The 26,813-nt window shown below is 52.2% G+C and overlaps 1 protein-coding gene across 1 annotated transcript; it reads left to right on the plus strand.

Moving 5' to 3' along the window:
* Positions 1-26,813, plus strand: CLSTN3 (calsyntenin 3). Its single transcript, XM_059184695.1, has 18 exons — positions 1-365; positions 2,751-2,873; positions 3,317-3,512; positions 5,141-5,349; positions 5,625-5,774; positions 6,004-6,189; positions 6,619-6,900; positions 7,706-7,818; positions 10,354-10,516; positions 11,123-11,179; positions 11,874-12,031; positions 12,169-12,317; positions 16,988-17,214; positions 17,516-17,686; positions 18,517-18,662; positions 18,896-19,031; positions 25,439-25,641; positions 25,868-26,813. The coding sequence occupies exons 1-18, from the start codon at positions 302-304 to the stop codon at positions 26,006-26,008; spliced, it is 2,874 nt and encodes a 957-aa protein (XP_059040678.1). The 5' UTR covers positions 1-301; the 3' UTR covers positions 26,009-26,813.

Below are 26,813 nucleotides of genomic sequence, written 5' to 3' on the forward strand. Positions count from 1 at the left end.
CATCCTGCAGTAGCGGGGATGGGGTGGGAATGAGGGAGAGAGTGAGGACGCCCGGCTCGAGAGCGAACGGGAAGCCTCTGCAAGTCCCCCATCTCAGCCACACAGGTTGGGGTCTGTCTAGGTCTGCTCTATGGACTAGTGTGGGCGGCAGGCTCTTTTCTGTCCCTGCCTTGCGGCCCGCTGTCTTCCCTCCCCTCCTTGGAGAGCCTCTGCATCCCTCCCCCAAGGTGGAATCAGCCGGCTGCAGGCTCCTGGGGGCGAGCGATCGCCTGGCCCTGCCCTGCCCTGCCCACACCACACCATGACCCTCTTGCTGTTGCCCCTCTTGCTGGCCACCCTGCTCCCCTCCAGCTCCTGTAACAAAGGTGAGTGAGGTGGGGGAAGGGGGCACTGAAAGAGGGTTATCCGGCAGAGCCATGTGGGGGTAGGGGTGAGCAGGGGCTGTAGAGCTCTCTGGCAAATGACAGGTGTGGGTTCTTCGGAACATTCCCCTTCCCATCCGTTTTCTGAGAGCTGCCCCTTCTCTCCCTCACATCCGCTTCTCCACATCCTCCTCTCTGGGCTGTTTCTCCCCATGTGCTTCGCTGGCTCCCATTTGGTCATTTCCATCCTGGGGTCTCCGTCTCTCCCTCCTCCAATTTCTGCCTGCAAGTCAGAAGGACTTGCCCCGAAGGGTGAGACACATCTCTGGATGGTTCTCCGTGTTCACTGGGGTGTGCCCGCACTCAGGGTGTGTGACAGAGCCATCTGGTTCATCTCCATCCCATCCTGGGGAGAAACAGTTCCTTGCAGCTCAGCGATTTGGAGCATGTATGTTTTGGCGTGTTGCTCCGGATCCGTACCCTGCATACAGCTGGGCTGAGGGTTACCAGAGCTGCCCTCTCTGGCAGACAGCAGAGAAATTCAGCTGGGTGAGGCCATCAGAGGGACGAAGGCGGAGGAGGGCAGGGAGAGAGGGGTTGGGGGAAGAGGGCTCAGGTAGGTGGAGAATGGCAGGTAAGGGCAGAAGTGGGTGTGGGGGGGGCGCTTAATGAGTGGTGAGAGGGAAAGCTGAGAAGGAAGAGGGAGATGGGGCGTGGGAGGCGGTGAGACGGAGGGTAAAGAGAGTAAAGGTGGAGGCAAAAAAGAGAAGACTGAAAGGGGAGGCAAGAACAGGTGAGGAGAGGGGGAGGGGAAAGCCAAAGAAGGAAGGGCAGGGAGCCAGAAGTGAGTGAAGGAAATGAACACCAGGAGAGTCTGTGGCCCAGACAAGAGGAGCAGGGAGACCTGGGGGCGAGACCTGGGGAAGGGTGCCCAGCACAGCCTTGCTGCTCTGCAGGCCTTTCATCTTGAGGTTCCTCGCCTCAGTCTCTGACCTCAGCCCAGCTTCTTAGCCTCCTGCCACTTCCTGTGCTTGCTTTCTGAGCACCATCTTGTGGCTTTCTCCTCTGCCATTAGACAAGGGGGTTTTGGTGGTCATCTGTAAGAAAGGGGCAGGCATTCCGGTACCAGAAGGCTTTTCTGTGGTGTGGTTGGAGGAAAGAGTGGAAATCAGCCTTTTTTATTCACCGCCACATACTGGGCATGTTTCCTTTTCGTGACTCAGTTTCCCTCTGATGATATGTCTTCCTCCACCCATGTTCCACGGATAGACCGTCATGAATGTGCTTTGGGAGCCTGGTGGTTGGCATGGTGGGATTAGATAGAGCAAGCAGTGGCAGTTGGGTTGGCGGGGGTTAGAGGGGAAGGGAACACACTGTTCCTTCCCCGTAGCCCCTCACCAGGCTAGTGGGAGTTGGGTCCTGGGGAGTAGGAGATACGATTGAGCAAGCTGAGAGTGGCAGAAGATGGGGAAATCTAGAGGCTGAGTGGGTCCCACATCCCTCCTGGTTGGCTGGTGGTTGAAGGGAAGAGGGGTGGGGTAGGCAAGAAGTAAAATGAAGCCATGAGTCTGTATAGGAAGTGGGGTTCAGGGAGTGTGGGGTTGAGGGAGGACACAGAGTTGTGCTGGCTATGAGTGTGCTCCCTTGTGTGTAGGGATGAAAAGCGGGGAGGGGATCTGTCCTGTTTCTAGGCCAGCTCAATAATCCCTTAGGATGTTGGCTGTGCTGGGTCCAGTCATTTGGCATCGATTCCCCTGCTCCATCCCTGCCCCTCTCTGTCCCCCTCCTTCTGTCCTATATTTCCCCTTCTCTTAGGTTGAATGGACTTAGGTTGGGGCTTGGCTGGGAGAAGTGCAGAGTGGAGGGATCAGGACTGAAATGGGATGATGGTGGCCACGGAGAGCGTAAACACTCATGATCTCAGGAAACATCTAGATCTTTTTCTAATCACAACTCTGCCCTTAATCTCTGCCTTCCTGTTCATGGGGCATTTTGATGGCTCACCACCTCTCCCTGAATCTCCAGTCTCCACTCTGTAGCACTTGAAATCCCTAAAGAAAATTCTCCACCCTCTGACCACGTTTCCCAGGGGAGATAGTAGTCCCCCACCTCCCCCAGGGCAGGCCGTTGCCACGGAAACTACCTATCCTGCAACAGACACATACTTGTCTCTCACAGACACTCTGACTCCTTTAATGCTGATTTCTTGTCCTCAGCCCTTCCTTCTGCAGGTGCTTCTGCAGCGGGTGGAAAGGGTGATAATGCTGGAGTGTGTCTGGTTGCGTGGGGGTGGAGGGCTCAGCTCACAGGTGTAAGTGTGTCTGGCTTGCGTGGGAGTGGAGGGTCAGCTCACAGGTGCTTTCTGTCCTCATCCTGGGTGGGAGTCAGCCAACAAGCACAAGCCATGGATCGAGGCAGAATACCAAGGCATCGTCATGGAGAATGACAACACGGTCCTGCTGAACCCACCACTCTTTGCCTTGGACAAGGATGCCCCCTTGCGCTATGCAGGTGATTGGGGTTGGGGGATGGCAAGGCGGGTAGGGCAGAGAAAAATGGTTGGGAAGGCAGAGGGCAAGGTAGGAGAGGGAAGGAAGTCCCTGGAGGGAGAGCAGTGGAAGCGGGGAAGAGGCCTTGGCAAAGTGGTAGCAGTAGGCTTAAGGATGGTGGCTGAGTAAAGGGAGCCAGAGAGAAGGAGGAGGGAAGGCAGGGGTTAAGCACACTAAGATTTTGTCAGATATCAGACCCAGTAGCTCTGAGAGGTTGCAGCTCAGGGGAAGCTGGTGTTGGAGCTGTATGTCTGATGATGAACACTTTCACATGTACAAGAGAAGGGCTGGGGTTTGGAGGGAGAGGTGAAGCCAAACCCAGTGCAGGGAGGTTGAGGCTGGGAAGAAGATTCTGGAAGTGGCGAAGGAGAAAGAGCCTCATCTTCCCTCCCCACCCTGGGCCAGGTGAGATCTGTGGCTTCCGGCTCCATGGGTCCGGGGTGCCCTTTGAGGCCGTGATTCTGGACAAAGCAACTGGAGAAGGGCTGATCCGGGCCAAGGAGCCAGTGGACTGTGAGGCCCAGAAGGAGCACACCTTCACCATCCAGGCCTATGACTGCGGCGAGGGCCCAGACGGGGCCAACACCAAGAAGTCCCACAAGTGAGGAAGCCCTGTCTCCTGCTCCCTGCTGCTGGGCCCCCCTCTCTTCTCCCAAGCCCCTCACTGTCCTCTGCCCATGCTCTCATTGATACCCCTGTCTGTTCATCGGCCGGGGACAGGGGCCATGTCCTCCAGGAGCCCTCACTCAAGGTGACAGAAACATGTAGTAGACTCATGGGATCTAATTCTGCTTCTGCCTCTTAAGACCTTGGGCGACTTACTTAGCTCTTCTGGATCTGCTTTTACTTCTCTGTAAAATGGGGAACATGATGATTCCTATTTCCCTAGTTGCTGTGAAGGGTAAAGGAGATGGTCTATGTAAAAAGCATGTAACAGCGCTGATACATGAGAAAGGCTCAGCACATGGGAAGTATGATGATGAGGAGGGTAAGGAGAAGGACGATAAGCACCTTGGCCCACATCCTGATTCCTTCCACCTGCCCCACCATATACTCACACACATGGGAAACTCATGCATAGTGCTAGGCGAGGGTGGGCAGGAGAGGGCTCCGGCATGAATGAAGCTGGGGCCTGAGAATCCTATGACTGTGCCTGGCTAACTTCTCATCTGAGAATGGGGAAAAGATCAGTAGTCAGGGTTCCTGGGCCGCTAAGAGGCATTGGTGATAAAGGGCTTCTTGGCATTCAGTTTCCCATTTGGAGATAAGGACCCTGCCTCTGAGACCTGGGCACCTAGATCTCGGCAAGGGGCAGGGCTCAGCATGAAAGGCAGAGGGCTGCTCGCCCCATAGGGCCCAGGTTGCGGGGAGGCACACTGGACATGCACATTGCATGCGGAGACACAGAAGGCAGCATTCCTCTTGCGCTCATATCAGATGATGTATGGTTTTTATGTAAATACCACTTCCCTTTTCCTGGTTGGTCTTAAAGATTTTATTTTATTTTAATTAATTAATATTTTTAAGGATTTATTTATTTATTTAGAGAGAGAGAGCATGGGTGCACACAGCATGCGGCTGGGAGGGACAGAGGGAGAGGGAGAGAGAAACTCAGGCAGACTCCATGCTGAGTGGGACACCCAGTGTGGGGCTCGATCTCAGGACCCTGAGATCAGGACCTGAGCCCAAACCAAGAGTCAGCCACTCAATTGATGGCGCCATCTAGGTGCCGCATAAGGATTTTTATTTTTAAGGAATTTCTACTCCCAATGGGGGCTTGAACTCACAACCCTGAGGCCAAGAGTGGGTACTCCCCTGACTGAGCCAGCCAGGCACCCCATACCCTGGTTGGTCTTAACTTGGCTTTTATTCTGTGTCTTCCTTGATCATCCCATTGGATTTGATTATGTGGAGGAAAAACCAACTGGATATAAAATTCTGTTTTACCCTGTGTCTTGGCATCCAACCTATAGCATTCTGTACAGGAGTCCTCCAAGTCAGCTGCTGGTGTTCCCTGGTGTCCCCTTCCTTACCCCTTACATCAATCACCCCTTCCCTCATGGGGCCTGTAGTCCTGGGGGGTGGGATGGGCATGCCCGTGGCCCTAGGCTCAGGGCACACTGGTTCCTGCCAGCTCTGACTCCAGTCTGCATTCCTACTTGTGCCTCTCTTCGCATTTCGAGGCTGGCTGACTCTTCCCTGTCCCTCCGCCTGCTCTGGTACCTGCAGGGCGACGGTGCATGTGCGGGTCAACGACGTCAATGAGTTTGCCCCCGTGTTTGTGGAGCGGCTGTACCGGGCTGCCGTAACCGAGGGGAAGCTTTATGACCACATCCTGAGGGTGGAAGCCATTGATGGTGACTGCTCCCCTCAGTACAGCCAGATCTGCTACTATGAGATCCTCACCCCCAACACCCCCTTCCTCATCGACAATGATGGTGAGTCCATCCCCTGCCGCCCCAGCTGCCCTGCCCGGTACACCCCACATCCATCAGCACGCCCTGGCACTGAGCTCTCCACTTGTGCCCCTCAGATCCTCATTCCAGAACCTCTTTCCTAGTGTAGAGTCCTTTCCCCCCCAGACACCCCCTTCCCAGCTTCCTGCTGCCTAATTCACCCGCTGCCCAGTTGACTCGTGAACCCTCACCTTGCCTCCCTAGGCTTTCCTCTAGTGTTCCTTACCCTCTTTGTCTTCCCCTCACACCCATCCCAGGAAACATTGAGAACACGGAGAAGCTGCAGTACAGTGGCGAGAGGCTCTACAAGTTCACGGTGACGGCTTATGACTGCGGGAAGAAGCGGGCCGCAGATGATGCCGAGGTGGAGATTCAGGTGAAGCCTACCTGTAAACCAAGCTGGCAAGGTGAGGAGCTCCGCTCTGAGGCTCTCCTTGTGAATCCTCTTCCCCTCGGTCTCCCTTCTTGTCCTTTCCACAGTCAGAGGGCTAGCTTAGGAGCCAGGGGAGAGATATTTAGGGCAGGCTTGCAGCTGTCTATCCAAGAGCGTCAGGGGACACGACAAGGGCAGAATGGATAAGAGGGGCTGCCTTCCTCGCCTCTCTCTCCACTTCCCTCTCCCTTTCCCCTATGCAGGCTGGAACAAAAGGATTGAATATGCACCAGGGGCAGGGAGCTTGGCTTTGTTCCCTGGCATCCGCCTGGAGACCTGTGATGAACCTCTCTGGAATATTCAGGCGACCATAGAGCTACAGACCAGCCACGTGGCCAAGGGCTGTGACCGAGACAACTACTCAGAGCGGGCCCTGCGGAAACTCTGTGGTGGGTGTGCCCTCCCCCTTTCAAGACCTCTCCCCGACCCTCCTCTGCCTCCTTCCTAAGACTCTTGCCTTACTCCTTCCCTTGCCCACCCGCAGGGGTAGCTATCTGCAGAGGTTATAGCATATGGTTAACTCTGTGGCCTCCAAAGCAAATCAATATGTCGTTTGCAAAGACGTGTGATTCTAGCACAAGACCATCACCAGGTCCTTTGTGGAGCAATGGTAGAGAGAGAAGAAGAGGTGCAGAATGAATTGGAGAGCCATTCCTAGAAGAGGGGTCCACCCTCTGGGGTCTTTGAAAGGCCAGAAGAGGCCATGGAACTTGCTGGGAACTCTCTCTCTCCTTCTGTCCCTGTTGCCCTGGCTGCTTTCTGTCTCCCCATTTGCTACCTTTCAGCTCTGACACTTGTGCCTTCTGGGGCTTCTGCAGGTGCTGCCCCTGGGGAGGTAGATCTGCTGCCCATGCCTGGCCCCAATGCGAACTGGACGGCGGGACTCTCGATACACTACAGCCAGGACAGCAGTCTTATCTACTGGTTCAATGGCACCCAAGCTGTGCAGGTGCCCCTGGGTGGCACGGCTGGGCTAGGCTCTGGACCCCAGGACAGCCTCAGTGACCATTTTACTCTGTCCTTTTGGATGAAACATGGTGTCACTCCCAACAAGGGCAAGAAGGAAGAGGAAACCATCGTGTGTAACACTGTCCAGAATGGTGAGCCTTCCCCAGGGCACTGGTCTGAGAGTGAGGAAACTGGCTTCTTATCCTGCCTCTGTCACTGCCCAGTTTGTGGCTGTGGACAGGTCACTTCCTCTCTCTTCCTCTGCAACTTGGCAGTGCTAGGTTTGACGATCCCTGATATTGGGTGGCTTACTGCCTGCGTAACTAGTTGAGACCCTACTGCTCTCCAAGTGCCATAGAACTACTCTCTGCCCTTCTCACCTGCAATCACTGAGTCTCCCTGTCTCCCACCATGTGGTAGGCTGTACCCTAGTCTACTCCCATTGAGCCTGTCCACTGCAATGGAAAAGCTTGGATAGTGGTGTACCCCATTCTTTTGCTCCCACCACCATCCTGTCCTCCTCTTAGAAGGGCTAGCCAGCTCCATCTCCACGTTTCCCTCTTCCCTCAGCTGCAGTGGCACAGTCAGTCCCTCTCGGCTCCATCTTGTCCTGACCTTTTATTTCTGCTACTTCTCTAAGCTCACTTCTCTTGACCTGAAAAGGGTTGTCACACACGGAGTTTGCATCAACCAAAGGACCTATAGAAATCTGGGTGGGAGCAGGCTGGCCAGTGTTCCACCTTGGCCAATCAGAATGCTTGAGAAGCCTTAGTGATCCATTGGATTGGATTCTGTGTGTGTGTGTCAGAGGGGGAAAAAGAGAGAAGACTTCAGGGAATACAGGAGGGAGAGCGCCTGAGAGAGTGATGAGAATCCTGTGTCCTCTCCCTCTGGGGCTTTGAAACTGTTCTTGCCTCAGGCCCTGTGTTTGACCCTGTCTCCATCCTCTCCCCTCAGAGGATGGCTTCTCTCACTACTCACTGACCGTCCATGGCTGTAGAATTGCCTTCCTCTATTGGCCTCTGCTTGAGAGTGCCCGCCCAGTCAAGTTCCTCTGGAAGCTGGAGCAGGTGAGGCCAGTGCCAGGTTCCTGGGAGAGTTGGGTGGGTGTATCTTACTTCCAGGGAAGGAGGGTCCTGGGGCAGGGGTTGGCATTTTCTGGGTTGCCCTGTGCTCTCTTCATGCTGCATTTTCAGTTCCTGACCATTCTACCCCCAGGTTCTCTTGTTCTCCTTTTCCAAGGCTTGTCTCCTGCAGAAAGCACTCGGGATTAAAAGGAAATTGGGAACACATTACTACTAACATAATACCCAGCCAAACATCTTTTCTCCCTTGTTCTATTTCATCCTTTTCTTACCTAGAACCTTCACAATACATATCCCTGACTCTCAAGCAGTTAGCATGTTGTAAGCCAGAAAGTAAGTAATTCTGGGGTATGCAGATTGGGTTTGAATCTGGCCAGGGCAGCTCACTAGCCATGAAATCTTCCTTGGTATGTCTACATCTCAGTTTCTTGGCCTATGAAATGGGAATAATAGGAATTGTTGTTGCAGGATTGTTGCAGGATTAAAGATGTGATAGACTTTATAAGTCAGAAGGAATGTTAATCTTCATTACTATTCTCTGCGATTATGAAGGATAAATAAAAACAGGCAAAAAATGTGTAAAATCCTCTCTTCAGCTGACAGTTGCCATCTGTACTTAATTCATTCTCTAGGCTGACCATGAGAAACAGTGGAACTAATTTGAGTTCCCATCTCCTTTTTTTCTTGTAAGCCCCAGTGGAGCACCGAGTAAGCAAATAGCTGAAAGAAGGCAGGAAGTGGGAGAAAGAGAAGAGGAAAGGAAGGGTCTAGAAAATCCACAAATTGGATAATTGAGGGCTGTCTACAAAGGCTTTCGCTTTCTGTGGCACTCTTTGAAAGAGACAGTCCGCCATTTGCTGCTCCTTGATCTTGCCCCCTTGTTGCTAATATTAGTAACATGACTCTGCTTCTCTTTTCTCTTTCCTTATTTATTCAACAAATATTTGTTAAATATCAATTAAGACTCTATCATTCTGCTTCGTTCTGGGGATACAATGGAGTATGAGATAGAACAAAATCTTTGCCTTCTTTGAGCTTACATTTTAGTTGGAGAGGTAGATTTTTGAAAAGTAAGAAGTCATATACAAATGGTAAATTGTAATACATTTTCTGAAAGAAAGGGACTTTCTGAAAGCAGGGGACTGAAGTAGAGAATGGGGGAAAGGCAAAGAGAGGGGAATTTACTTTAGATCAGATGTTCAGGGAAGACCTGATTGAGGTGAAATTTAAGTTTTGCTCTAAAGGATGAGAAATGGGTGAGAAGAAAGTGCTTTAGGCAGGCAGAAGAACTGATGCAAAGGCCCTGAGGCAGGAAAGCACTCAGCATGTTCCACGCATGGCAAGAAGGCCACTGGGGTTAGAATACAGTGAACAAGGGGGAAAGACTGGACATGAGGTTGGAGAGATGAGCAGTGATCAGATTGTACAGTGGACTTTGACAGTTGGGGTTTGTTTAGATATTGTCCTGTGAGAGGCAGGAAGCCTTTTGAAGGGTCTGAAGCAGGGAGGTGATCTGATCAGATTTACGTTTTAAGATGGTACCCTTGGCAACTATGGGAGGAATGTATTGAAGACACATAAAAGTGGAAGGATCCAGATAAGGCTGTGGCCACAGTAAAGGTTGAGGACTTGACTGATGTGTGGCAGTGTAGAGAACTGCACAGAAATTTAGAGCTTTTAGCTCTGTTTGGACCTAGGATCAACAGCGCCGCTGATGGATTGGGTGTGGAAGCAAGGGAAAGAGAAGGATCAAAGCTATCCTGCAGGTCATCCATTTGAGAAACTAGATGGACTGTGGAGTGTTTATGCTGTCTCAGGGAGGAGTGAGGGGACTGGGGAAGGGTGTGGACTTCCATCTTGCACGTGTTAAATCTGAGAGACCTGTGAGACATCAAGTGGAAAGCCCGGCATTCACAGGAGAGCTCTGGGCTGGAGATGTAGATTCTGGAGTGATCGGTATAACTATGGTATCTGAGCCCATGGGAAACAGTTACTTCCTAGTAACTCCTAGGAAGAGCATGTAGAAAGAAAAGGGAGAAGAGTCTAGGTTGAATCTTAAGACATTCCAGCACTTAGAGGCTGATAAGGCAGAGAACTCTCTACCCTTGATTCCTTCATCTTGACTGACCTTAGGAGAAACTTCCAAGGGGAGCCTCTTTGTTTTACTGTTGGGTTACAAGCTTCCCTAGACCTTCCAGTGCATGCATGCATACATACATACATTTTTGGGGAAAAATTTATTCACAAAATAGTGTGGTCCTCCTCTTAGGAATGTTTATAACGTTAGAGATTTGCCTGAAGAATGGAATTTTAGATACTTACTTGGTTGGTGCTGATAGATTTTGGGTAGGGATGTTATTTCTGGAACTGGCTAGGCAGCAATTCACTAGTAAGCCTTGCTGATAGAGCGGGGAATGTGAGGGACTCTACCCTGTCTCCCAGGAGAAGGGGCAGTATGTTGTATTGGTTCCCTGAAGATAATAACTGAGGGTTCTTGCCCTTATGCTGCCCTCCCCCTAGGTCTGTGATGATGAGTGGCACCACTATGCTTTGAATCTGGAGTTCCCCACAGTCACACTTTATGCCGATGGCATCTCATTTGACCCTGCCCTCATCCATGACAATGGTCTCATCCACCCACCCCGAAGAGAACCCGCTCTAATGATTGGGGCCTGCTGGACTGGTAAGTCCCCTCGACCTTCTCAGTGAAGACACTGACGGTTGGAGCCTCTAATGGCTTAGAATTATTGGTGAAGGAGCAAGGGCAGCTTGACTTGCAGTTGGGCAGGATGATTCAGAGAGATCTCCAGGGGAGGAGGCCACGAACCCCCTGAATCCCCTCTCCCCAATCTGTAACCTATTCAACTAGTCATCACCTCAGGCAGCACTGGAATCTCTGTTTGTGTAACTTTGGGCAGTGCCCATGTTGTTTCATCAAAGGGATGACTTCTGCGGTACATTCCCTTGCTGGAGGTCAGTAATAATTAAGAGAGTCACCAGTTTTCCTTAAAATATTTCTTTCATTCTTTTTTTTTTTTCTTATAGGAGCATGTGCGTGTGTGTGTGTGTGTGTGTGTGTGTGTGTGTGTGTCTTACCAGAGACCTCGTGTTTTCTCAGCAACATACTTAGGGGTTGGTCTCTAGTGGAGGCGGGAGAGATTAGATGTAACATCGGTGGACAGGTTGCCAGTCCTATGCAGACGGGGACAGAGCAGGGAAGACCTCTTCTTCCTCACTGCCAATCTGTCTCCACAACCCTAAACTCATTGCCACTTTGTTTTTCCTCCAGAGGAAAAGAACAAAGAGAAGGAAAAGGGAGGAGACAACAGTACAGACATCACACAAGGTACTCTGTGATTAAGAACTGGAGACCAGAGAGTTCTCACTTTAACTTTCTGTGCTGTGCTTCTAATTTCATCCCAACCCTAAATCCCAGTCAGCCTCATAGTTACTACTGCCCAGGCCTCCAGGGGGCAGGGCCTGCACCAACTACTGCAAGGCAGGGCTCCCTTGGTGAGGTAAGGCCAGATGGAGCTTGGTGGCATCCTGGGTGTCCCTTCCTGCCCACAGAAGGAAGTGGAGGAGTTCTCTTGCTGGCTTTCCACATAGTGTATCAGACTGTGGGAGGCTGGAGGAGGTCCCAGGCAGGGAGATCTGGGCAACTGTGAAGCTCCACACGTCCCCCAGGGTCCTCTTGCATGCTCTATGACCATACCCTCTCACCTTCTCTGCCTTTTCCTCCACTGGCTCCTCTTTCCTCCTTTTGGTTCCACTCCTGTCCTTCCCTTTCTGCCTCTCCTGGGAGCTTTTCTCATGTCTGTGGCTTCTGTTTTTCACCCTTCTCCTTCTCCTCTCCTCTCGGTCTTCCTTTCTCCGGTTTCCCAGCCTCACTTCCTGGTCTCTAATTTTCATTTCCATATTTCTTCTTCTCATGCTCTTCCTCCAGCCTTCTGCCCTTCCTCTCTGCCCCCTTTCCTGCTCCAGCCACCTCTCCCCTCACCCACTCTCACCTCCCGTCCGCCCCTGTGTTCCTGCCCTAGGAGACCCCTTGCCGATCCACCACTACTTCCACGGCTACCTGGCTGGTTTCAGCGTGCGCTCAGGCCGCCTGGAGAGCCGCGAGGTCATCGAGTGCCTCTATGCATGCCGGGAGGGGCTGGACTATAGGGATTTCGAGAGCCTGGGCAAAGGCATGAAGGTATAGCCCCTTCCTCTAGCCCTGCCCTTCCAGGCATGCCCCCAGCCCCCGAGCCCTGCCCACCTCTACCCTTCTGTGCCCTTACTCTCCCACGGCCCGCCCGGTCCTGATCTCAGCTGTCTGTGTCTGGGGCCCAGGTCCACGTGAACCCCTCGCAGTCCCTGCTCACCCTGGAGGGGGATGATGTGGAGACCTTCAACCATGCCCTGCAGCACGTGGCTTACATGAACACTCTGCGCTTTGCCACGCCCGGCGTCAGGCCCCTGCGCCTCACCACTGCTGTCAAGTGAGTGTTGGGTGGGGAGGGCAAATCTCAGAGCAGAGTCAGACAGTGTCCAAACTCCTTGGCCTTCGAGGTCCCCCAGGGCTAGACACCCCTCCCTCACTGTATGGATGGGGAGAATGGGGCCCCCAGGTTCAACGTACCTACCTGCTCAGTTGACATAGCAATATTTGTGGAAGAGCCTGGACTACACTCAGAGTTAAACAACGGATTCATTACTCCTTCCGCCAAGCACCCTTCCAGGACTTTGGGGTTTTAATTTTCCCTATGCCTCTGTGCTGATATATAAAGTGGGACAGACAGGGTTCTGGATTGGGAGCTGGGAGATCTGACATTAATTCTGACTCAATACTAATCGCCTGGATGAACCTTGAGCAAATAGCTAGGGCTGTTTCACCTATTTTAGTCTTGATTTATCAAGTTCTTGCAAGGTCAAATAAGATGATCTAAATCTGGGTGTTGGCAACCTATGGCCCTGGGGCCAAATCTGGCCTACGGCCTGATTTTGTAAATAAAGTTTTATTAGAATACAGCCATCCTCATTCATTTGCATATTATTTCACACTAACTTGGCAGAGCTGAGTAATTGGGACAAAGTCCGTACAGCCCAAAATGCCAAAAAATATTTACTGTCTGGCCCTTCACAGAAAGTTTGCCGACCTTTGAAATCTGAGTAAATAATTTTACTTCTTTAAAATAAAAATTGTACATTATTTCCAGTTTAAGTATAGTAGGTGTTTAAAATACAGATTGAGAGATAATGAAGGCATAATAGTTATGGACATAGAGTCTATTCACATTGAGCAAATGCTGTAAAGCAGGGATGGCAATAGAATCTAAGTCACAGAATTGTTACCAGAGCTAAACGATACAATCCAGATCAAACACCTGGCAGAGCGCCTATTCCACCAATGGGGGTGATTATATGCAAGCATTTTCATCCCCCCACAACCCTGAATGTTTGTGGGGCAGTTTTTTTTTTTTTTAAAGATATTATTTATTTATTCGACAGAGATCACAAGTAGGCAAAGAGGCAGGCGGGGCGGGGGGGGCGGGGGGGGGAAGCAGGCTCCCCGCTGAGCAGAGAGTCCTGATGGTGGGCCTTATCCCAGGAGCCTGGGATCATGAGCTGAGCCCAAGGCAGAGACTTTAACCCACTGAGCCACCACACGCCCCTGTGGGGCAGTTTTTAGGACATACTGCCATCTAGTAGGTGGATTACACAGTGCAGGAGTCAGGATTCCTGAACAAGCAGTCCCTTTTCCCCAGCTCTGCCTCAGTTTCTCCATAAGCGATACGAAGATAAACATCTCTGGCTTGTCCCTGTGCTGGGAAGGGTCGGTTGAAGAGAGGAGAGAGGAGAGAGCTCCGAGCCCTGCAGAGTGACTGGGCATGCTTATCAAGTCTCACAATTAGAGCTCTTGGAAGGCAGGGGCAGCAGCTTTTGGGAATTGTGCTGCAGGCCTGTGGTGTGGTCACAGTGTGAAGCTGAAGGCAGCAGGTAGGTGGAGTCACGAGGGCATAGACCAGAGCTGAGTGTTCTCTCCCCACTGCCCCCCACCCCTCCATGCTCCAGCTGGAACTCTAGTTGTTCAAGGGCAGTCATGTGGTTATATAAAGTTTAACTCACCCGAGATCAAGCATTTGGCTCATGCTCTTTGCTAGACTCAGGAGCCCTGTTGGAAGGCAGGGCACTGTCCTCTGGCTCAGGGTGGGGCTCTGCAAGGGGAGGGTCCTGTAGTGGGAGGGGTTGACATCCTCTTGTGTTTGTGGACTCATCTGAATTCCTCCTACCTCTTTCGTGCATGCCGTGCATGCCGTGCTCCGGGGAGAGGCTTATCCAAGGGCTGGGAACCTGACTTTGGTCTTTTAGTAGAGAGAGGGAAGGGGCCTTGTTTTCTGTAGGAGGTCGAGAAAGAGAGCTCACATTTTTGCATTTATGAGGCTACCATGGGGTAGAGGGATGTGTGTGTGTGTGTGTCTATGTGACTGTGTGTGTGTGTTCGTGCTCCTGTGAAAGAGGGAGAGGCGGGGGCCTAACACTACCTCCCTTTCTCTGATACATAGCCTCCCCCTAGTCCGTGTGGCTTCCCTGGGTTCTAGAGTTCAGTTCTTAGATCTCTGTCCATTTAGAGCTGGATATTTGCAACTGTTTGTACAATGCAGATTTTCCCTAAGGTTTTTTTCTCCTCTCTTTCTTGGAAAACCCATCTAGTTTGTGACATTAACCCCTGAATAAATGGCTACCACATCTTTTCGTCTAACTTTGTCCTTTTCCCTTAGCCCTTGACTCTGCCTATATCATGCTCTGACCTCTCTCTACAAGTTCTGCCGGCCCCTCCAGCAGATGAGCTTGAAGGTGGAATAATGACCTCTGATCCCCAAACTAGGCCCTCTCCCTGAATTCTCTATTTCTGTGATGGTGTCTCCGCCTTTGCAGTCACTCAGGCTGCAGACCTCTGAGTCATCTCGGACTTCTCCCTGTCTGTCCTCCACGCCCCATCAGCTGGCCAGGTCACCCTGATGCTGCCTGTGCTGGGTGTCGGGGAATCTTTCTCCTTTTTTCCCATTCCTGCTGTTAAGACCCCAGCCCCGGCTCTGATTGTCTCTCACCTGCCCTATTGCCATAATCTCCTCAAGAGTTGACCCATCTCTAGTATTCTAATTTCAGGTCACCCTCCCCCGGAGGCTGGGTTAGTAGTGGTCACACATGAGAATTTTCATCCTCCTATTTCCCTGATATAGAAGATATCTACGGCCTCCTGTCAGCCAGTGCTCAGAAACTGCACTCAAAGCCCTCAACCATCTGACCCCAGCTTTCCTGCCACATGTTCTTCTATTCCCCTTGGTACACTCCTCACCATCCACTCGAGGGTCTACCCTCTTCCTGGTGAAGTCCTACCCTCCCTCCAAGGCAGCTCAGCTGCTACTTCTTTTGACTCTTCCTCCGTTCCCTTGCCAAATGCCCCAGTGCCGTCCTAGCCAGAAATCTCGTCTGCTTCTCTAAACTCAGGGGTTTTTGTTTGTTCGACTTCCATGATGGTGACGACGTTTGCCATTGCTTTGAGGTTGTGTGCCATGGCTGAGCTCTTGACCAGATCTTTAGTGCCTTCAGGTCAGGGCCGGCCCCCTGTTGCCCTTTGGGTCTCTTTGGATTGCTCACTACGAGGTGGGCATGTCTGTTGGAGTCCGAGCTTTCAGGGTCAGCTGATGTTTTCCAAGAGGCTCTGATCTGGGCCCCTTGGAATGACCATGCAGATTCTTAGGCCCCACTCCTTGTGGCGCAGGAATTCAGCAGGCTGTGGACACTGGTGACATCATGGGCTCTGAGTTCATCTGTCTGCTGGGGTTGCCCTTTTCCCTTCCCCTGTTGGCTCCCGCGGTCGAGCCAGGCACACTCAGTAGCGCTCCCTCACTTCGCACAAGCATATGGACCATTGGTCCTACTTCGAGTTACCAGCTCCCTTGTGAAGGCTGCTTGTTCAAGGGGTGCTTCTTTGTAAACAAATTTGGTGAAAACCCAGACCCCAAATAGTGGGCTGTGGTTCAGTGAAAGGAGTGTGACCTTGGAATAAGAAGAGTACGTTTAAGCCTTGGCTCTGACACGTATTTCTCGTGTGGCCAAGATGTTCGATCTTCTCTGGTTTCTTACCCTGAGTCCACTGTGTTGCAATAAGGTGAATGAAATAATGTGTAGAAATGCTTCAGAAACCAGTGAGTGTGATGAGAATGTGTGGTGTTATTCTTACTGATTGGCAAAGCATGGGGCTAGAGGTGACCCTGGGAACACCTTCCCGAGGAGCTGTCCTGTGGGTTGGTTGGCCTGGCCGAGTACTTTAGGAAGTCTCTCCTGGCACCGAGGTCAGTGAGGCTTCTTCATGGGGCCATGGATGCTGGTCTAAGATCGTCACCTTAGCTCACCTACCAGAGTAGGTTTCTCTGATATTGAAGGGAATGGGTGGAAGGCGCACCAAGGGAGGAGGACGTCCTTGGAGATGCTCCCTCACCATATCCCTCCCCTCCACTTTTGTTACTGAGTCTTTCTTTAAAAAATTTTATTATTTTATTTGAGAGAGAGAGCGAGAGCACGCACGATCACGAGTGGGGTGAGGGGCAGAGGGAGAAGCAGACTCCCCGCCAAGCAAGGAGCCCAGCGTGGGGCTCGATCCCAGGACTCTGGGACCATGACTTGAGCTGAAGGCAAATGCTTAAACTACTGAGCCACCCAGGTGCCTCTGTTGAATATTTCTGGACATGTATCTGCCACATATTTTACTGAACACAGGTTTTAATTTAAATCTCCTGAGTAAAGCACTGTGTATGTGTAAACATTTTTGGAGGTTCAGCTTGTAGAATGAAGTTTGATAGATGTTCCGTAATCTTGGGTGAGGGCATTGATGATGGGCTCTTCCCTGCAGGTCGGGGTTGCCTGATCTGTCCCTGACCCTTCCCCACAGTGGCATCCTCCCAGGAAGGCTATCCTCCCTCCCGCTCTGCTATTGAGGGCTAGTGATGCTGTTGCATAGACACTGTCTCTCTCTCTTCCCTCACTCTCCCTGACATGGGGGACTCAGTTGTAGAGATGGAGGCCCAGAAGGATTGAAACAGAATATGGATCACAGGAGATGAGGTGTTGGGGTCACAAGCTGCCTCTCTCCCCTCTTGTCATACAGGTGCTTCAGTGAGGAATCCTGTGTCTCCATCCCCGAAGTGGAGGGCTATGTGGTGGTTCTTCAGCCTGACGCCCCCCAGATCTTGCTAAGTGGCACTGCTCATTTTGCCCGCCCGGCTGTGGACTTTGAGGGACCTGAGGGGATCCCTCTGTTCCCCGATCTTCAAATCACTTGCTCCATTTCTCACCAGGTGGAGACCAAAAAGGATGAGAGTTGGCAGGGCACAGGTAAGGATGACTCCAGGGAATGATGTCATCCCGAGAAGTAGCCCATGTCTGGAACCAGAGGGAGGGAAAAAATCTGGGGCTAGAAAATGTGAATGACTTCATCCTGTATTTTGCTTGCCGAGAACCATTTACTCGAGGACAGGGAGCCAGGAAGAGACCTGTGGGTGTGAGGAAGAAGGGGTAATGGCATTTTTGAACATGATGCTGACTGCTCTCGGGGGCTGAGCCCGGAAGGGGAGGAAGAATGGCCACGAGGTGGGCCTTTTGGCTGTGACTTATATGCTGACTCTCTCCCATCCAGTGACAGACACACGCATGTCAGATGAGATCGTGCACAACCTGGATGGCTGTGAGATTTCCCTGGTGGGGGATGACCTAGACCCTGAGCGGGAAAGCCTGCTCCTGGACATGGCATCCTTGCAGCAGCGAGGGCTGGAGCTCACCAACACATCCGCCTACCTCACCATTGCTGGTCAGTGGGGACTGAGAGCTTGTCTTCTTTTTCTGTGGGTGCCTTTCCCCATGATCAAGTCCAGAGGGTCCTTCTTCCAGGCCTAGGGACATGGCCAAGTGCTATCTTGCACCTTTCCAGCTTGGAAGCTCCTCTGGCTTCCAGACTGCCCCTGGAGGTACTGGTATGCTGGGGTTTGGGCTCCCACGTGATTCTCTTTCCCTGCTTCTCTCCACACCTTGGATCCCCTCTTTTCCTGGTTTCCCTCTCCTGTGGCTCAGTCTTCCCTGATGAGCTTCCGATCCTTCAGCTGTTCAGTCCTAGCTACCTTTTTTATGTCTTCCACCTCTCTGATCTCTTGTGCACACCAGAGCTTTAACTCCCGTGCTCACATCTTCATGAGTAGTAGCAATGACTTGGTAGCTTCGAAAGGAAGCCTGTTCCTCTCTGCAAGACTCCCCCTAAGGGAGGATGGGAGAAGATGGTCATAACTGGTTCCCTCCTATTTCCATCCCCTTCCAGAGCCTTGCCGAAGACTTCTGTATTTTCTACTCTCTCCGTTTCCCTCCTGCTTGCCTCTTCCCTCTGTCTTGCAGGGAGTCCTTATTGCCTTCTTTTCTGCCCTACCCAGAAGCCTCAGAGCTTTTGGAGAAGAGCAGGACAGGAAATGGACCCCAGTCACTCTATCCTAGTCAGGCAGAGCCGGGGTGGGGACAGAGCGGGACATCTCTTGGGAGAACTCAAGTCATACCCTTGCGGAGGAGCTAGGATGGACCCAAGCTGTGGCTGTGTGTGCTGTCAGCTGGTCTGAGGGAGCGGGTCCTGCCCTGAGCTGCTTCCTCCTCCCGCAGGGGTGGAGAGCATCACAGTGTACGAAGAGATCCTGAGGCAGGCTCATTACCGGCTAAGACACGGAGCTGCCCTCTACTCCAGGAAATTCCGGCTGTCTTGCTCAGAAATGAACGGTCGTTACTCCAGCAACGAATTCATCGTGGAGGTATTGAGAGAGTCTCCTTCCCTCCGCAGCTCCCTGCCCTGCTGTCGAGGAGGAGCCTGGGTGTCATGGACTGAGGCCCAGAGGCAGTGGGATGGGAGTGGGCCTCGAAGCATGAAGGAGCCCCCCGGCAGTGGCGGAGAAGGAGATGTTGTGGGGCAGGCTTAGCAATGGGATCCAGAAAGTGGAATGGGGCGAGCAGAGAAGCCGGTGCCCACTGAACTCTCCCTCCCCAGGTCAACGTCCTGCATAGTATGAACCGAGTGGCACACCCCAGCCACATGCTCAGCTCCCAGCAGTTCCTGCACCGTGGTCACCAGCCTCCTCCTGAGATGGCCGGACATAGCTTGGCCAGCTCCCATCGAAACTCCAGTATGTAAGCCCGAGCCTGGCCAGGCAGGGTGGGGTGGTGGTGGGGAATGGGCTGGGCTCAGGCATCTTCTCCACCACTGGGAGGGGAGGAGGCTAGCGGAGCTACGGTTCTGTTCCCTGTGCTGCCTGACTTTACTGACCACTCCATGGTCAGCTATCTTTCCACCAGGGAGACAATGAGCCTGCGTCATTCATGGCAGGGTTCGGAGGGGGGTCCTCTCATGCCCAGAACCATGAAGTCGGTGTGCGGTTTAGGTGCCTTTGTTGTTCCTGCTGCCTCCCCCCAGCAATGTCAAAGTAGCCTTGCACCTAGGGACCTTCTGTAGTGAAGCTATCAAGTATTTATGAAGCACCTACTGTGTACTAGCATGGTCTTAAAGTGCTATTAGGAACATAAAAGAATTATATGCTGGATACAGTTCTATCCTCAAGGAGAAGGTTGGTGCTATTACATGTATTATTATGTGCTATCTGGAAAGTCACGAGTCTTTCTAAACCAAAGTGTGCGGCTCAGCAAAGCACTAAATCTATATGGACAGCTGCCCTTCCAAACAATCTTGTTTCCTGGCTGTCATCCTTTACCAGTGAGGCAAAGTTTAATTACCAATTTAAGAGTTGCTTAATTGTAGACAAACTGGAAGCTACAAGGATAAAGATGAAAAACCAGCCATAATTCCATTGCAGAGAAGAAGTCATTGTTAATGTTCCAGTTTTTTTCCCTGCCCATTTTTTTTTTTTCTTTTTACAAAGGTGAGATCAAACTATTTTATAACCCGGTACTTACACCTAATATAAAATGATTTTCTTCCACGTTATTAAAAGCTGCAAAATGATTCTGATGATGTTGAAAATGTTTTTGGAATCCCTATTAGAATTGCTTTCAAAGCCAATTGATGTGATGCATTTATTTTATTTATTTATTTTTTAAAGATTTTATTTATTTATTTGACACAGAGAGAGAGATCACAAGTAGGCAGAGAGGTAGATGGAGAGAGAGGAGGAAGCAGGCTCCCCGCTGAGCAGAGAGCCCGATGTGGGGCTCGATCCCAGGACCCTGAGATCATGACCTGAGCCGAAGGCAGAGGCTTAACCTACTGAGCCACCCAGGTGCCGCTGCATTTATTTTTATTTCTTCTTAGATACACTTTGCTTTTGACCCATTTCCGTTTTACCCAGTTTCATCAGACACTTTTGTCAGAGTTGCTCTAGATGTCATTTGAAGTTTTTAAGCATAAAACCTACTCTCAGAGGGCCCAGATTTGTCACTTCTGAAGAAAGTCAAAAGGTGTATCATGGACTCTGAAGGCAATTCCCTAAGGAATTCTGAAAATATTTCCTTGGAAGAAGTCCATGACCACCAAACATGACTTTGAAAGTTACAGAGCTCATAGCAATACATTTAGTAAGAATAGTGAACACATTGATGTGTACTAGGTGCCATGATCATGGACTTTTACACACATTAACTTTAGTCCTCACAAACAACAAATGAAATAAGTATTAGAGATATCCGCTTTAAAAAAGGCAAGGGAGGGGCACCTGGATGGCTCAATGGGTTAAGCCTCTGCTTTTGGCTTAGGTCATGATCTCTGGGTCCTGGGATCAAGCCCTGCATCTGGCTCTCTGCACAGCAGGGAGCCTGCTTCCCCCTCTTTCTCTGCTTGTCTTTTTGCTTGTGATCTTCTTCTCTATCAAATAAATAAATAATAATAATAATAAAGAGGCAATGGAATGGAAGCCCAGAGAGGTTAAGCACTTTATCCAAGATCACACAACTAGAGAGTGGTAAGAGCCAGGATTCAGATCCAGGCAGGAGGAATCCTGAGCCTGTGTAGCAACCATTGACTTCCATATTTTTTCCGGTTATGTTTGATGCTTTCTTGCTTTTTCCTTTTCCTTTCCTTTTCTTTTTTTTTCTCTTCTCTTTACTTTTCCCTTTCCTTCCTTCTTTCCTTCCTTCCTTCCTTCCCTCTTCCCTTCTTTTCTCATTACTTTATAGTTTAATCTAATTTGGAGGAGCTCCAAGGACTTCCTAGGGCTTTTTTTGACTGAGGCTAACTCCCTTGTACCCCCAGGGATTCTGTCTTGTTTCTCCCTTAAGTGATGGCCACCACGAGAGTCTCTTGTGTTTTCTTTCCCTGGGACTGGCTCCCTTCTTCCTTTCTCTTTCTGAAAACAACTGCAGGGGCCTCTCTAAGTGTTCTTACTCACTGTAACAAAACAATCGGAGGTAGGGGTGGAGGGAGAAGGGAAACAGGGTTGAAGAGGAAGCTTGATGCATAACCAAGTTGCAAAGGTTCCTAGAAACTTCACACAATCTTTAGAGACCTGTGAGCAAGCTAAAGCCATTTTGGTTAAAAAAACCCTTGGGGCCAGCTTCTCCACCCCTCTCCCCTATTATGATCCCCTAGCTCTTTCTCCAGTTCTTTTCCTTGGGAATTTTCCCACTCAGCCTCGTCTGGGTTGGGTCCTGCTACTCAGTTTAGGCTCAGAGTAGATAAGGACTGGCATGGCTGCTGACTGGCTGAGATTCTCAATCCTCGTTTTCTGCGAGGAGGGAATCCTTTCGTAACCACCGCAGAACTTTGTGCCCTGAGCGACCAGCTGCCCCACACTGGCTGGCCTGGCAGGCCGTGTTTCTCACCCCTCATCCCCTGAAGCTGCCTGGGGGTGCTCCAGGGTGTGAGTGAAACCCAGCTTCCCTCTCCGCTCTTCGGAGCCGATGTCTAGGCCAACCACACTTCCTTCTGAGATTTCAATTGAGAGAGGCAGCTTGCTTTTGCTTTTCCCCTTATTTTGGCCTGAGTAGGATGCCCAGTTCATAGCTCACCTAAAGCATTGGTGACAGACATCTGAGTGTACCCGACTCTTCACGGTGTTCCTTCCCCTCACCTCCTGGCTGTCCCTGAACCCTTCCAGCTGCAAGTGTGGGGTTACGGAGTCATGGCTTTGCCATTTCCAGTTGCACTAGCCAGGGAGAAACCAAAGGAGACATAGTAGTGCCTTCCAGTGGCATGGGGGTTCATTTCTCTGAAGCTCCTAAAATCGGCGTGAATTGGGCCAGTCTGGGAAGGTTTTTGGGGGTAGGTAGAGTTTAAGTTTGGACCCTGAAGGGTAGAAGGGATTTTGGCTGGGCAGGAAAGAGAATGAGAATTTGAGAACTGGGGGCAGGCAGCAGGCTTGGGGTGTTCATGGTTAGGGAGAATAAGGTTGTCTCCGAAGGGTGAGGCCAGATGATAAAGACAATATTTATCTGTTTTTCCCGGATTTTGATACACATCAGATCGGCTGGGAAGCTGTAAAAGTGCTTGGTGCCTAGGTTACTTTACGCCCCATACTAGTTAAATCAGAATGGAGGTGGGAGCGAGGCATCAGTGGGTTTTAAAAATCCCCAGGTGATTCCAATGTGCAGCAAGTTTGGGAACTGTTTCCCTGCTTTGTTTCCTACAAGTATCTGAAGCTTTGCAGGAAGACATGCAACGAAGTAGGGTAAGTGTAGGGACACTTGGGTGGCTCAGTCAGTTAAGTGTCCGACTCTTGATCTCAGTTCAGATCTTGATCTCAGGGTTGTGAGTTCAAACCCCACATTGGGCTCCACGCTGGACATGGGGCCTACATTAAAAAAAAAAAAAAAAAAAAAAAAAAGGAAATAAGGGAAGCATACAAAATGAACTAGGGAGTGAACTAAGGACAGTTCTGAAAGAAGAATAAGGTGCCGGGGGGAGTGCAGTCCATTCACAAAATACATACCCTGAGATGTATGTGGTTGCTAGAGTGGGCCAGGATTTGGTCTCTGAGCTTAAGCAAAAGGAAGCCTGAGCAGTTATGAAAGTCATATGATATAAGCTGACCAGTATCTCAAGGGAAGTTCTGGGACTGAGAGCAGAGAGAAGTTTCTACCAAGGATCTTCAGAAAGAGGGTACCAAGCGGGGCTGTGGACAGGGCTTTCAACAGTGTCCTAACAACCAACTGAAACCAGAAATTTCGCAAGGGCTGTTTGATAAAATAGCTCTTCCTGCTGGCTGTGTGGGTCATTCAAGGCCAGAATTAACTGCTTGGATCTAACGCAGCAAGGAAGGTTGATTGCACTTTTTATAAACTCTTGATTTTTGTCTGTCGCTAATTTAAAAATCCTGCCATCTCGCTGGCTTCCAGGCTCATTTAAAATTAATTAGCTCTACTTGTTTGCCCGCAGACACAGGGTCTGCATTTTGTCTTTCACGGGGCAATTTCTTATTCCTGGCAATCAACTTGTCGTTTTCTTCACCAGGCTTTGGGCTCAGAAGAACAAATGTATTTGATTAAGGCACAAACCAGAAACTTTGGCTTGTCATCATTGGGCGCCTAGAGCAACTTTGCCTGCGATGGCCTTCTCTCTGAGTTGGCGGAGCATTTCTCTGCTCCTTCTGGAGCCTGGGCTTAGCCACAGGGGCCATCTCTTGGCAGGATTACTGCTCCTGGATCTTGCCCATTGATGTGGAGACCTGGCCTCCCAAGTCTCCCGTTTCCTGTAGATGGCCAGAAAAAGAACCCCTGTCCCCTTCTTCCCTCTTACCCCATCCCTAGGCAGTAGAGAAACACTGAGCTGGCCATCTCTGCCCTACAGCCAGTACCCAGGGAGCCTGCCTGCCCTGTTTAACAGGATCAGCTCTCATTGGCAAGTGGCCCCAAGTGAATTATGGGTCGGGTCAGAATGGGGACCAGCTTGGCAGAGGGCCATCAGGGTGGCCTCCCGGAGGTGTGAGGCTGGTGTGCCTGCTCAGGCAGGACATTCTCCACACTCCTGGCTGGCCCTGGAGCTCGTGGCAGTCTGCAAGTGCTGGTGGCTGGGAAGGAGGGGTTTTGCAACAGCTGGTGTGCGCGGCTCCTCTACCCTGTGCTTTGCGTTCTGCTTTGTCTCTCAACATGTGAGTCTTAAAGGCTGTGGGTAAATTTGGGACCGGGAGATCTATCTGCTGGCTGCGTGTGTGTATGGGACGCTTACGTGTAATCATCCTGTAGCCACGGGACAGTCCAGATTCTGGGCCTCACGGAGCCCTCTGCGGTGGGCTGGGCTTCTGGGCACACGGACGGTGAGCAGGGGGTGTGCGCCATGTGGGGTGCAGTTACTCAGCAGCCCATGCGGGCCCTTCGCCTGGGGACACATGTGGGGGCTCGCCACCTTCACAGGCTGACTGAGGGGCTGTGGGCTCTCCTGCTGGGCCTCGTCCTGCCGCTCCGGGTGCTGCTCGTGTGTGTGCGGGAAGGGGTCAGGGCCGTGCTCTCGGCTGCTAGCTCTGTAGTGCTCACAGCCCGTGTCTGTACTGTTTACACCTGCCTTCAGGGGATGGCCTGGATTGCCCGGCTGGTGGGGGGCTCGGTGGCGCTGCACCTATGGCTTTGCTCTGTCCTGCTAGAGACCCTCAGATGCATCCCTTTGCTCCCACTGTGCGCGCAGGCTGCCAGGTGGCTGGTGCGCACGGGGGTGTGCGCCGGCAGAGTCCTGGCTCAGGTGCGGGGTGTGGCGGCTCTGGTCCAGCTGTGTGCCCATGCGCTCTTCCTGGGTGCGTGCTTGTGCCTCCACATCTGCTTTGCCGCCATCAGCTCTAAGGTCCGCGTGCGGGTGCACGCGCCTGTCCCCATCTCACTGCCCTTCAGGGTTCGTGCTCCCCTGAGCCTAGGCGTCAAAGGGAGGCTGCCTGGCCAGAGGCGCGACAGGGCCCAGGGGGAGGTGGGTATCCCTCAGGGGGAGATTTGGGAAGAGCAGGAGCCCCAGATGCCCAGAAGCCCTCAGCCCACAGGAAGAAGAGAGGTGTCACAGAGCAGGAGTGAGCTCAGTCCAGGTGGGTAAGTGAAGGGGCTGCTCTTTGCCCCTGGGACCTGTCCCTCAGCCTGGGGTGCTGCTTCTCCTCTTATGATGCAGGAGGACTTTCTCTCCTCTTGCACCACTGGGCATGTGTGGCTGCCTCTCTCTTTCCCCCACTGGGCACCAGGTACCTCTTCTCTAAGCTGAGTGTCTGAGTGGCCCGGGGAAGGCTCAGGCAGAATGACCTGGGTAGGCTCCAATCCCTGCCCTCTGTCTGCTGAGAATAGGGCTGCTCACGAGAGCATTGGGCTGGTAGCTCTCCTCCCTTGGCCTGTGTCCTGCTTTGGACACCTCCCTCCCTCTGTCTCTGTCCCTCTGGCCCCAGCAGCTCTTTGACCCCCTCTCCTCCCTATCTCCTGCTCTTCTCAGTAGGGCTCTATTTCTCCTCCAGCTTGCACAGGGGATTCCCACCTTCTGGGTCATCAGGTTTCCTGTCTTCTCTTACTCTAGGACTCCCTCTTCCCCCGGGTGCCCCCCCCCCCCACCATCGCCCACTCCCTTGCTGCACCAAGTCCCTGCGGTGTGCCCGGCCTGTGCCCTCACCGCATGCTTTCCCTGCAGTGGTCCCTAGCGCGGCAACTCTCATCATCGTGGTGTGTGTGGGCTTCCTGGTGCTCATGGTCGTCTTGGGCCTCGTGCGCATCCACTCCCTCCACCGCCGTGTCTCCGGGGCCGGCGGGCCTCCAGAGGTCTCCAGCGACCCCAAGGACCCTGACCTCTTCTGGGATGACTCAGCGCTCACCATTATTGTGAACCCCATGGAGGTGAGTGGCACTGGGAAGTGGGCAAGTCCACAGTCAGGAGGTGGCTGGAGCATCTGCATGGCCAGGCCCTGGGCAGAAAGCTCCAGGCTGAGCTGCCCTGGGTGAGAAGGAGGAAGGTGTAGAGGGGGTGGGGTAGAGGGCCCGAGAGAGTGCGATCCTTGCAGGAGAGGCTCCGGGCTATGTGCAGACCCCTGAGCTCCGTGCTCTCTGCTCCCACCTTGTCCAGTCCTACCAGAATCGGCAGGCCTGTGTGGCGGGGGCTGCCGGTGGCCAGCAGGAGGACGAGGACAGCAGTGACTCAGAGGCGGCGGACTCCCCCAGCAGCAATGAGAGACGCATCATTGAGACCCCTCCACACCGCTACTAAGGCTGCACCCCTCCCCGAACAGAGAATTCTGCCCCGGTGAGACGGAGACACCCCCAGAAAAGAAACAAGGACATTCTGAGAGAAGAGACCAAGAGGGAGAGAGCTCTTCAGAATGAGTCGTCCTTTAATCCCCAAATCCCAGTGGCCCCGCTGGGATCTGCCTCCTCTTGTGCCCCCAGCCCACCTCCCTCCTGTACCTCTGGGCTCCTGTTCCCCGGAAGACTCTGGCTGCCTTCTCTGCCCCCAAGACAGCGACGCCCTAGCTTGCCCAGGTCTCTGTCTCTCCCCTACCAACCATGCTCTGTATGGGGGCTGGGGACGTCATTAGCAGCCAGGGGTGGGATCGAAGGGAACCCTTCCCTACTCTCCTGTCCATGGAGGCCTTCCTCCCTTGGGGCTCCCTCAGCTGGGCCTTTATGGCTTCTCTTCTGTTCCCTCCCCTCTCTGTCTTTCCACGTCACTCTGGGGACCCCTGCTTCTTCATCTTGCCCACTCTCCTTCCTTCTCTGTCCTCTTTCCTCTCTTCCCCTTGCCTGAGGTCCTACAGCCCCTGCCCCTTCCTGTGCGACCCGGCCATGGCCAGGTTGTGGGGATGGCGGAGGGAGAGTGGTGGGGGGGCCCAGGTATTATATATAATGTATATTTTTTCATGTTGCTGTGAGCGCAGCCCCTGTGTTCCGTGTGCAGCTCACAGCCTTGTGTGTGTGTGCGTGGCATCGTCATGTCCTGGGGTGGGGGTAGGGAGATGGGTGTGGTGAGGGAGGGGATACACCCTAGGGTTTTCAAATAAAACAACCAGAAAAAG

This window comes from Mustela lutreola, chromosome 8, assembly GCF_030435805.1.
Source record: "Mustela lutreola isolate mMusLut2 chromosome 8, mMusLut2.pri, whole genome shotgun sequence".
NCBI lineage: Eukaryota > Metazoa > Chordata > Mammalia > Carnivora > Mustelidae > Mustela > Mustela lutreola.

Bases quoted from the DNA above. Each gene is read 5' to 3' on its own strand.
- CLSTN3 (XM_059184695.1), top strand. From the start codon at position 302: ATGACCCTCTTGCTGTTGCCCCTCTTGCTGGCCACCCTGCTCCCCTCC. The intron at 3,513-5,140 runs GTGAGGAAGCCC...TGGTACCTGCAG, and splicing joins AACACCAAGAAGTCCCACAA to GGCGACGGTGCATGTGCGGG. The intron at 17,215-17,515 runs GTAAGGATGACT...TCTCCCATCCAG, and splicing joins TGAGAGTTGGCAGGGCACAG to TGACAGACACACGCATGTCA.